General features: G+C 44.0%; 1 protein-coding gene across 1 annotated transcript in view; it reads left to right on the top strand.

The window, feature by feature from the left end:
* Positions 1 to 790: 790 nt before the first annotated feature.
* Positions 791 to 12,843, top strand: part of LOC126252885 (uncharacterized) — a 213,062-nt gene continuing 201,009 nt past the window's right edge. The window contains exon 1 of the mRNA XM_049953890.1: positions 791 to 891. Coding sequence (XP_049809847.1) covers positions 791 to 891 — 101 coding nt within the window. The remainder of the gene's footprint in view (positions 892 to 12,843) is intronic.

A 12,843-nucleotide genomic window follows, 5' to 3' on the forward strand; every position in this document is an offset into this window, starting at 1 on the left:
TTCGAGCTATGCTGTAGGGAAGAACAGAATCTCCATAGGCCTCCTGTATCATTGCATAGGCCTCAGCTGAAGATTTGTTGAGACGAAAGCAGAATTTCAAAGCCGCATATTGTTCCTCGCGTGTTACCTCCATTGCAGTGGTAGGCGATACTGAACATGTCTGACCTTGCCTGCCTCTCACAGGCGGGAAACAGGAGTCCCAACAATGAAAGTACTACGGCGTGTTTGTTGCACATTAAGCTAACAGAATATTATTTTAGGGCGAGAAATTATGACCATAAAAAATTATGATCATTCTTTATTGAACAGCCCTCGTATTTATACAAGAGTTCGACCAGTCGCTGTTCCTCATTCTATGTTTTTATGAGGGACTTAGCTTACAAACATTGCGGTTGACAAGGATGCTGCAAAATTTCTGTTTTTTAGTTATTACATCAATGTTAATATTTATCTCGAGCCGTAATTAATACGTGAGAATAAAAATTGAAGAATTTTGCCACAGGTTTATTACCGTGATTATTGTGGCAGGTATTCAAAGGAAAACTAACTGTAGCTGCGTGTAAATCGTGGATCGAAAGCTGTGTTCCTTATAATTAATTCACGATGTGACTGTACGTGGAATGCCGTGATAAAATCACGAAACATTGCAACGGATCCGCGCCCGTTTCGTTTATCGTAGGGAAAACACGCTCGCTGGCGGAATCGACAGAACCCACAGTTTAAACACCGCAGCCGCACGCGCAAACGGTCGGCCGTCCCGGAAGGCGGCGCAGTGCAGAGGTGGGCGACGATGGGCGGACTGTACCGGCGCTACCTGCTGGAGGTGCTCCAGCACACGACAGTGCAGGGCTGCGTGCACCTCACATACCGCACCAGGCACCCACTCGAGAGGTGAGTACCGCTCACACCAGGCAGCTGGCGCGCGCACCCAAGTACCAAATACACACATCAAAAAAAGTTTTGCATCACCTCGGTTCCGAGAGTTCCGCAACCTGAACAGAAAATTGGAACAGGCATCAACATAAACAGCATTTCAGCCATTTTTATTGCTCATGAAAACCACACATTGTATATTGTACCACCTTACAGCGAGACCTTCAGAGGTGGTGGTCCAGATTGCTATACACACCGGAACCTCTGATACCCAGTAGCACGTCCTCTTGCACTGATGCATGCCTGTATTCGTCGTGGCATACTATCCACAACTTCATCGAGGCACTGTTGGTCCAGATTGTCCCATTCCTCAACGGCGATTCGGTGTAGATCTCTCAGAGTGGTTGGTGGTCACGTCGTCCATAAACAGCCCTTTTGAATCTATCGCAGGCAAATTCAATAAGGTTCATGTCTGGAGAATATTCTGGCCACTCTGGTCGAGCGTTGTCGTTATCCTGATGAAAGAAGTCATGCACAAGATGTGTACGATGGGGGCTCGAATTGTCGTCCATGAAAACGAAGGCCTCGCCAATATGCTGCCGATATGTCATTCACGTATCGTACAGCCGTTACGGCGCCTAACATGACCACCAGCGGCATACGTCGGCCCCACATAACGCCACCCCAAAACAGCAGGCAACCTCCAACTTGCTGCACTCGCTGGACAGTGTGTATAAGGCGTTCAGCCTGACCGGGTTGCTTCCAAACATGTCTCCGAGATTGTCTGGTTGAAGGCATATGCGACACTCATCGGTGGAGAGAACATGATGGCAATCCTGAGCGGTCCATTCGGCATGTTGCTGAGCCCATCTGTACCGCACTGCATGGTGTCGTGGCTGCAAAGATGGAGCTCGCCATGGACGTTGGGAGTGAAGTTGCACGTCATGCACCCTGTTGCACGCAGTTTGAGTCGTAACACGACGTCCTGTGGCTGCACGAAAAGCATTATTGGATATGGTGGCGTTGGTTTCAGGGTTCCTCCGAGCCATAATCCGTAGGTAGCGGTCATCCACTGCAGTAGTAGCCCTTGGGCGGCATAAGCGAGGCATGTCTTCGACAGTTCCTATCTCTCTGTGCCTCCTTCATGTCCTAACAACATCGCTTTGGTTCACTCCAAGACGCCTGGACACACCCTTGTTGAGAGCCCTTCCTGGCACAAAGTAAAAATGCGAGCGCAATCGAACCGCGGTATTGACCGTCTAGGCATGGTTGAACTACAGACAACACGAGCCATGTACTTCTTTCCTGGTGGAATGGCTGGAAATGATCGTCTGTCGGGCGCCCCCCCCCCCCCCCTCCGTCTAATAGGCGCCATTCATGCACGGTAGCCCTTATCCCGCGTCTTCACGGGATCGGCATGCTAATCTGGATTTGACCGCGTTAGTGGTAGAGACCGGACAGATGCCATTCTTGTCGTTTAGTCCACACTGATGTTCGTATAGCCGTCTAAAAAAGAAAACTCAGGATCTGTTAGATGTTTGTCAGTTAAGAATTGAAAAAGGTAAAGGCACCACAGAGGAAGTTCTGACCTTGTGATTGATAATGCAACGAAGACCGAAGAAAAATAAAGACACGTTCTTACGACTTGTCGCCTGGGAAAAGCGTTCGGCAATGTCAAGTGGTGAAAGATGTTCGAAATCCTGAAAAAAATAGGGATATGCTACAAGGAAAGATGGGTAATATTCAATGCTATACAAGCGCTCGCTGCTTCGCTCGAGTAGACTGCGTAGTCTGCACACATTCCTTTTTTTTTTAATCGAATTTTTACTTTGTTCACAACTTTAAATATCCTCTAAGCTTTTCACTCTCGTTAAGACCTTAGAAGCGTGGTCTTTTCCAAATGTCCTTCTGATCAAAAAGCGATTTTGGTGGCAGGAGACTTCAAGCTTTGTTTAATTATGCCTTATGCATTTTTGTGGTGGTATTTCCACAGAAATTTTCATCCTCTAACACATATTCCTTTGCATCTAACCGAAAAGTGAATACCAGATTTCATAGATTTAGCTTTTAATTTTTTTTTTTAATGTAACGAAATATTTTCTTAAAATTTTCGTCCACTGTTTCACCCCCTCAGGGGTTGAGTTTCCAGAAACAGTGAAAAAATATGTTTTTTAATTTTTAACAGAGAAGCCAAATACAAATTTCGTAGGAAGCCAAACACATGTTTCATAGATTTGGCTTTGAAAGTGCTTTCATAATGGAATAATTTCATAAAAATTTTCATCCTCCATTTCACTCCTTTAAGAGGTCAAATTTCCAAAATCACTGAAATGAGCCATTTTTACTTCCAACCGAGAATTCAGATGCTTTAATGGCTCTTTAATAATTGTTAATTATTTTTTAAAAAAGAACATCACTCAAAATTTCCAAAACCACTGACTTCAAAATTTCTTTAATAGAGACCTCAAAAGGAATCTCATCCACTATCCTAGCGGTGTAATTTCTAAAAATCTCCTCTTAAACGATATCAACAGTATAAGATCAATACCCTCTCCAAATTACAAGTGTCCATCTTTATCGGTTGGGGCGGATCGATGATGAGTCAGTGAGTGACTCAGTCAGTCGGGACATTGCTTTTTATATATAGAGATGTACAAGAACCAATAGGGAACAATGAGACTGGAAGACCAAGAACCAAGTGTTCGGATTAAAAAGGGTGTAAGATAGGGATGTAGTCTTTTGCATCTATTGTGCAATCTGCACATCGAAGGAGTAGTGACAGAAATAAAAGAAAGGTTCAATAGTGGGATTAAAATTCGAGGTGAAAGGATATCAATGATAAGATTTGCCGATGACATTGCGATTGGAGAAGTGTTACAGGATCTGTTGCATACAATGAACAGTCTAATGAGCACAGAATATGGACTGAGAGTATATCGAAGAAATACGAAAGTAATGAGAAGTATCAGAAATGAGAACAACGAGAAACTTAATATCAGAATTAGCGATCACGAAGAAGTCGAAATTAAGGAATTCTGTTACCTTTGCAACAAAGTAACCAATGATGGACGGAGCAAGGTGGACATCAAAAGCAGACTAGCAATGGCAAAAAGGCATTACTGGCCAAGAGAATACTAGTATCAAACATAGGCCTTAATTTGAGGAATAAATGTCTGAGAAGTACATTTGGAGCACAGCATTGTATGATAGTGAAACATGGACTGCCGAAAAACGGGAACACAAGAAAATCGAAGCATATGAGATGTGGTGCAAAAGAAGACTATTCATAATTAAGTGGACTGATAAGGTAGGGAATGAGGAGAGTCTCCGCAGAAGCGATGAGGAAATGAATATGTGGAAAACACTGAGAAGAAGAGAGACAGGATCATAGAACATCTGTTAAGACATCGGGAAATAACTTCCTTGGTAGCAGAGGGAGCTCCAGAGGGTAAAAACCGTAAAGGAAGACAGAAATTGAGGAAGTAGGTTTCAAGTGCTACTCTCCGATGGTAAAGTTGGCACATAAATATTGTTGTCTGTCGTCTGTAGTACAACTCATATTCCTTGAATAGTTTGTGGTCTTCAATATTTGTGGTTTTGACGTTGTAATGCCTCTGTTGTTGTTGTTTCGGTCTTCAGTCCATGCTACTCTATCCTATGCAAGCTTCTTCATCTCCAAGTAACTACTGCATCCTAGATTCTTCTGAATCTTCTTAGTGGATCATCTCTTGGTCTTCCTCTACGATTTTTACCTTCCACGCTGCCATCCAATAATAAACTGGTGATCCCTCGATGCCTCAGAACATGTCCTACCAACCGATCCCTTCTTCTAGTCAAGTTGTGCCACAAATTCCTCTTCTCCGCAATTCTATTCAGTACTCCTCATTGGTTACGTGGTCTATCCATATTATCTTCAGCATTCTTCTGTAGCACCACATTTGGAAAGCCTCTATTCTCTTCTTGTCTAAACTATTTATCGTCCATGTTTCACATCCATACATGGCTACACTGCATACAAATACTTTCTGCAAAGACTTCTTGACATTTATATCTATACACGTTGTCACCAAATTTCTCTTCTTCACAAATGATTTTCTAGCCATTGCCAGTCTACATTTTATATCCCCTCTACTTCGTCCATCATCAGTTATTTTGCTCCCTAAATAGCAAAACTCATCTACTGTGTGACTATGAATCTGTATTCGCAGACACATCTGTGTCGCTGTTTACGAAATATTCTACTACTCTCCCATAAATTTTTCAGATGACAAACTGAACGAAAATATCAGCTACACTGCAGACGATGGACAGCCAGACGAACATCAGTGTGTTCTGAATTTCTCTTAAAACGAAGGAATTATCCGAATGGGACGGAAATCGGTGGATGTGATGTACACGTAAAAACAAATAAATGATTTCAGTTTCAGAAGAAAATGGATAATTTGTTCAAGAGAAAGAGCTTAAAAAATACTGAACAAGACAATAACGCGTTGGTCCGTCACTGGCCCTTATGCAGGTAGTTATTCGGCTTGGCAGTGAATGACAGTGTTGTTGGTTGTCCTCCTCAGGGATATCCTCCCAAATTCTATCCACTGGCACGTTTGATTGTCAAAATCCAGAGCTGGTTGGAGGATCCTACCAATAATGCTCCAACTGTTCTCAATTGCGGAGAGGTCCGGCAATAATGCTGGCCAATGCGAGGTTTGACAAGCACGAAGAAAAGCAGGAGAAACTCTCGCCGTGTGTGGGCGGGCATTATCTTGCTGAAATGTAAGCCCAGGAAGGCTTGTCATCAAAGGCAACAGAAAGGGACGTAGAATATCGTCGACGTATCACTGTTCAGTAGGTGTATCGTGATACGAAATGGCACCCCAGACCTTCACTCCTGGTTGTCGTGCCGTATGGCGGGTGGCAGTCAGATTGGAATGTCACCTCTGTCTGAGGCGCCTCCCGACATGTCTTCGGACTGTAATCTCATTGACTGGAGTATAAATGACCTCAGTGGTGATCCCTGCTTGTAACTGAGCCCAGATGACCAGTGAAGACGTGGCAGGAGACGCCCCGAACTGTGGTGGGGTACCAAACTGATTGTCGCCCGCCATACGGCTCGAAACTGCGAAAGGTGGTCTGGGGTGTCATATTTTCTCATAGCAGAACCCCTTTGGTTGTCATCCGCGATACTAATTCAGAAGAGTGGTACGTCGATGATACTCTACGTCCCGTTTTGTTGCCCTTGATGGCAAGCCTTCCTGGGCTTACATTTCAGCAAGATAATGCTGAAATGTAACGGAAAAACATATGGAATGAAAATTAACATAAATAAAACAAAAGTATTGGCAATAGGAGGAAATAAGGAAATAAAAATTGTGCAGAATGGAGAAACACTAGAACAGGTGCAAAATTTTAAGTATCTTGGAAGCAGTATAGACACCGACTGGAAGTGCACCACAGAAATTAAAACAAGGATAGCAATGGCAAAAGAGGCGTTTTATAAGAAAAGGAGAATCTTCTGCAGCGGTCTGGACAGAGAACTCAGAAAGAGACTCATAAAATGTCTTGTATGGAGTGTTCTTCTACATGGCGCTGAAACATGGACTATGAGGAAAAAAGACAGAGAAAGGCTGGAGGCTTTTGAGATCTGGACACGGCGGAAGATGGAAAGAATAAGTTGGATGGACAGAGTAAAAAATGAAGAGGTACTGAGAAGAGTGGGAGAGAAAAGACAGTTACTAGATGTAATAAAAAGAATAAAAAGAAATTGGATTGGGCATATATTAAGAAAGAATGACGGACTGATAAAAACAGTTTTAGAAGGTTATGTAGAAGGGAAAAGGAAGCGAGGAAGGAAGAGATTTCAGATATTGGATGACATGATGGACGGTACAACATACAGCAGCCTTAAGAAGGAAGCAATGGATCGCAGAAAATGGAGAGGCAAAGGACCTGCTAATATAGCAGATAACTGATGATGATGATGATGAATGCCCGCCCCCACATGGCGAGAATTTCTCCTGCTTTTCTTCGTGCTTGCCGAACCGTACCTTGGCCAGCAAGGTTGCCGGCTCTCTCTCCAGTTGAGAACATTTGGAGCGATATTGGCAAGGCTTTCCAACCAGTTCTGGATTTTGATGATCTAACGTGCCAATTGGACAGATTTGCCACGACATCCCTCAGGAGGACATCAAAAACTCTATCAATCAATGCCAAGCGAAAAACTGCTTGCATAAGGGCTAGATGTGGATCAACACGTTATTGACTTGCTCGATTTGTAAAGCACCTTCTCTCGAAAAAATCGTCCAATTTCTCTGAAACTGTAATCATTTGTTTGTCTGTACGTGTACATCATATCTATCTATTTCTGTCCCATTTGTATAATTCCTTCGTAGCGCGTCGTTATGGAAAGAACTATGCTGGGAACTATGAGTATTTGGAGAGACGATAAACAGATTAATCAATTAGGGAGCAGACTAGAGTAGAAGATGTAGTTATGGGTATAATGAAGGAGAAATGGAGGTAACCAGAGCACGTAACAGGGAAACGGATCGCAGACTGACCAAGGAACTTCTTTGCTGGATTCCAACAGATACACCGGATTAACAACGAAATGAATTGCACGTAGATGATATTAGAGAATTTGTAGGAGCGTAGTGGGTACATAAAGTTAAAGGCCACAACGCTTGGGGAACTCTGAAGGACGTGTTTATCTAGAAATTGATGTAAAATACTTCTTAATGGCGATGAATTTGTTTCATCGAGATGTGGAAGCTCTTATCACAATACACAGAATGATTAAGCTTCCCCTGGGTCACCTCTTGTTCGCACTGACGCCACTTTGAACAGTGGACGCTACATTTCAGATGTGTTACCACCCGTGGCTCTACCCTTCATTCGATCCCTGCGAAACCCTACATTTCAGCAGGATAATGCACGACCGCATGTTGCAGGTCCTGTACGGGCCTTTCTGGGTACAGAAAATGTTCGACTGCTGCCCTGGCCAGCACATTCTCTAGACCTCTCACCAACTGAAAACGTCTGGTCAATGGTGGCTGAGCAACTGACTCGTCACAATACGCCAGTCACTATTCTTGATGAAATGTGGTATCGTGTTGAAGCTGCACGGGCAGCTGTACCTGTACACGCCATTCAAGCTCTGTTTGACTCAATGCCCAGGCGTATCATGGCCGTTATTACGGACAGAGGTGGTTGTTCTGGGTACTGATTTCTCAGGATCTATGCACCCAAATTGCGTGAAAATGTAATCACGTGTCAGTTGTAGTATAATATATTTGTCCAATGAATACCAGTTTATCATCTGCATTTCTTCTTGGTGTAGCAATTTTAATGGCCAGTAGTGTAAAGTTCCTACGGAAAGGTCTTGATCATTTTCTGTAGGACTAGTAGTTTAAACATAGTACGCGAAAGAATGGAAATCTTGTTAGTGGTATTTTAAGGCGTCGTGGGTTGCATAAAACCCGGCGGTAGTGCTAGCTGAATCACCCTATATATTGGTTCATCGAATACTTAGTATGTGCACATACAAGTTTTTCTGCTCTTCGTATTTGTCATGCCATGCGCCAATTAAGTGTGATATGGTCCCGCTGAATAATTTATGAGAATTTAGTTCTCATAAACAATAGTCGTGAATTGTTTAAGGTTCAAGCAACATCAAAATCTTACCCGAACTTCGTATACATCCTGATATTAAGCTGGCGAATCAGTCCGAATCGGAATGAACAACGAGCTTCTGAGCGGACTGCAAGGTGTAAAAATCTATCAAAAAAACAGCTTATTCTGTGCCCGAAAGTTTATCACACATCGTGCAAACGTTTCTGCTGTATACGATGACTTGCAAATGTAACTCATTATATGTGTCCGCTCATTTAAAAGGGAGAAAGAAATCATTCGCTGGAAGAGGAAGGAGAGAGAAATCATTATTGTGCTAATAACAATTAGCATTTTTCATCATCAATTTATATAATTTCGGAAATTAGCTGCGAAGTGTAGAAAGAAATTCAGGAATTCAAAGACTGGTTCAAATGGCTCTGAGCACTATGGAACTTAACATCTGAGGTCATCAGTCCCCGAGAACTTAGAAATACTTAAAACCTAACTAACCTAAGGACATCACACACATCCATGCCCGAAGCAGGATTCGAACCTGCGACCGTATCGGTCGCGCGGTTCCAGACTGAAGTGCCTAGAACCGGTCGGCCATCAAAGACTGTGACGTTAATACGAAATAAGAAATAGATATTGGAAAAATTTGCAAACGAGGAACACAATAAAGAACACGTAAATCACAGTATTTAGCAGCTCCATGCCTCGCGGTGTAGCCGTCCGGTCAAAGGGGCCTTGCCACGGTTTCTGCGGCTCCCCCGTCGGGGGTTCGAGTCCTCGGGCAAAGGTGTGTGTGTTGTACTTAATGTAAGTTAGTTTAAGTAAGATTAAGTAGTGTGTAAGCCTAGGGACCGATGACCTCAGCAGTTTGGTCCCATAGGACCTTTCCACAAAAAAATAAATAAAATAGCTATTCCATGTAGTTTTATTCTTCTTGAGAAGGCTTTAGCATGAAGTTCTGTTGACAATGCAACATCGACATCTATACTCCGCAAGCCATCTTATGGTGTTTGACGGAGGGTACTTTGTGTATCACTGTCACTTCACTCCATTCCTGTTCCAGTCGTGAATAGTGCACAGGAAAAACGTTTGTTGATAAGCCTCAGTGATAAAACGAATTTCTCTAATTTTATCTCCATGGTCTTTCCGCGAAATGTTCGTAGGTGGAAACAATGTATTTATTGATTCATCAAGCAGTCTACGCCGTAATGCACGAATTCTCTCTTTTAAGGTCTGCCGCTGGAGCTGGAAGAGCATCTCCGTGACTCTTTCGCGCTTACTAAACGAATCTGTGACGAAACGCGCTGCTCTTCTTTGGATCTTCTCTATTTCCTCGATCAGTTATATGTGGTATGGATACCATACTGATGAGCAATCTTCAGGTACTGGCCCGACGAGGTTTCTGTAAAGTGCCTCCTTCGTGGATGGACTACACTTCCTGAGGATTCTTGCAATTAATGTGCCATATGCCTTACCCGCGATTAGTTTTATATGTTAGTCCCACTTTATATCGCTCCGTACACATACTCTCAGATATTTAATGGATGTGACTTCGTCTAGTGAGTGTATAGTAATGGGTCTTCCGCCTATTTGTGTGGAATAAATTATCGTTTATGTTGTGGGTCAATTGCCAAGCCCTGCACTAATCGTCGATCCTCTGCAAATGTTTCTGTGTTTTGCCACAACTTTCTAGCGTTGCGAATTCTCTATGTACCAAAGCATCATTTGCAAACAGCCTAGGAGGGCTTCCGACGTTAATTGGTGGGTCATTTGTGTATACCGTGAATAGGAATGGTCCTAGAACACTTAATTTCTTTTACGTGGGCAGCTTTCTCTCCATTAAAAAAGGGCACAATATGTTATTGAATGATATGCAAATTACTGCTACGCCTCCCTATTACTAGGGTTGTGCACTTAAGAATCCATCGAAATAAGATTATCCAGTGACATTATTAACAGAGACAAAGGTTTGCCTTTAAGCAAGATGTGGCATCCTGTTTTGTCAGACATAAAACAACAACGGTACGGTTTTCGACTGGCTGCATCTTAATTTGCGATTCAACGCTTTTGTTAGTTTCTACCGCCGGCGCCGCTGCAATTCTTCACTTTGCAGAGACACCACTTCTGCTTCTCGTTCACACGCAGTGGCCTGTTCCCGGGGTGTAAAGGTGTCACTGTACCTAATGTTACCTCTCACATCCAGCACACCCCCACCTTCCAATACCTTGGGCTCACCCTCGACCGTCATCTCACCTGGACCCCTCATCTCCTGACCATCCAGTGGAAAGACCATTCACACCACCACCTCCTGAAACTCCTATATGGCTGGACTTGGGGCTTGCATCCTTCCACCATCCTCCACACCTACAAATCCCTCGTTCGCCCTATCCTCTGTTATGCCAGCGTTGCCTGGATTTCCAGGGGGGGCTTTTATAGGATCCTCCAAACCTAGAACCCCACGCACTCCCCCTTGCCTTCTGTATCCACCTTCTGTCCCCCACACGACTCCTGTATGACCTCATCCCCTTTCCCCACCTCCTCCTTTTCCTCCAACGTATCTGCATCCTTTACACTGTCCGCAGGCTTGATCCTCCCCCACCCCCTGGTGTCCTCCTTCCTCTCTACCCGACGCCCATTGCTGCGCCTCTATCGCTGTATCCCTCCCTCTCTCCACCTCCACACCTTCAATCTCCTTCATCAGGAAAATTTCCAGCACCTCCCCCTCACAGATGATGAACTTCACCATGACATCTACCCTTACTACCAACTGTAGTCTGGCCTAGTTCTGCCCCTCCCCAGGGCCCCCTCTTTTCCTCTCCCCTTATCCTCCCAGAGCCGTTGTTCCTACTTACCTCCCCCCCTTGAGTCTGTGCACCCCCTCCTCAGGTGTTTCCTTCCCCTGTCCTTCCCCCCAGCCTCCTTCTCCCAGAGCCATTCTTCCTCCTACGTCCCCACCTCCTTGAGTCTCTGCACCCCCTCCTCCGCTGTTTCCTCCCCCCCCCCCCCAGCCCTACTTGTCGCGCCCTTCGCCCGTCTTCCCCTCTCTCCCCCCTCTCGCTCCACCCATCCCCCCTTTCTTAAAAAAAATGGTTCAAATGGCACTGAGCACTATGGGACTTAACATCTATGGTCATCAGTCCTCTAGAACTTAGAACTACTTAAACCTAACTAACCTAAGGACATCACACACATCCATGCCCGAGGCAGGATTCGAAGCTGCGACCGTAGCAGTCGCGCGGCTCCGGACTGAGCGCCTAGTACCCCTTTCTTCCCTTCTCCCTCGTCTCCATACCCCAGCAGATCCTCTCAGTTTGTTCATCATCGTCAGTGTGCTACTTCGGTGTTGTGTTTCATGTTGTTCTCCAGTGACATCAAGAGCTGTGATTTTAATCGTGTGCTGGACTTGTACAGAGTGTTGCTGTTAGTGATTGTTACGTGCTATGTCGCCCATCCCAACTTTTATGATCGGGCAATACTTTGTCTTGTGTTTCTTTCAATCGTCTCAGTGTGTGGTTTTTTGTGTACAGTTTTTAAATCTTTATTACCATTTTATAGTCACCCTCTTTTTACGCTATCTTCCATTATGCTTCCCATTTTATATGTCTGTTTCGCCATGTTTCCTCCTTTATATTGTTTTAAATGCATCCCTGTTATGTACTTACTGTCTCTTGGCTGAAGAGCGGCGCCTATGCTGCCGCCAGCCCGTCCCGTATGAGGCACTGAAATACAATAAAGAAAAAAAAATAATAATGTTACCTCCGTTAGGGCGTGACTGTGCACCTGCAATCTCAACCGAAGATGGCGGCCAGTTGAACCGTCGATATATGCTGTCGTCAGGACGACGAACTCGAGCTGCATACCCGACGAGAGCATCAAGAGTGATCTCAGCATTGTATCCCATGGTTGTGTGTATCTGTTCTACGATCCTTCTTGAAAATCGGAATGACTTACGTATTTTTTCAATCAGCAGGAACACTCCGGTCTTACAGCGACCTACAAGTCGCCTATACCTACAGTATACTGCTATTAGGAAATATGCAAGTTATTTTGCGTGGTCTATGTAGAATCGTATAAGTATCCCATCAGATCCTCTTGGCTTCCCTCTGTTGAGCGATTTTAGCCCATTTACAGTTATAAGTAATTCAATGAAAATATATGCCCCAATAAAAATATTATGACACCGTAACAGAGTACTAAGAAAAATATTGAGACTCTCAGCGTTGCACTAAAGTTTCTGAAAACCAAAACTCCAAAAAGAACTCAAATAACTAAAGTAAACCTTAAGTAACAAACAACAGAAAATTGCAGAATGAGATTTTCACTCTGCAGCGGAGTGTGCGCTGATATGAAACT

Source organism: Schistocerca nitens, chromosome 1 (assembly GCF_023898315.1).
Source record: "Schistocerca nitens isolate TAMUIC-IGC-003100 chromosome 1, iqSchNite1.1, whole genome shotgun sequence".
Lineage (NCBI taxonomy): Eukaryota > Metazoa > Arthropoda > Insecta > Orthoptera > Acrididae > Schistocerca > Schistocerca nitens.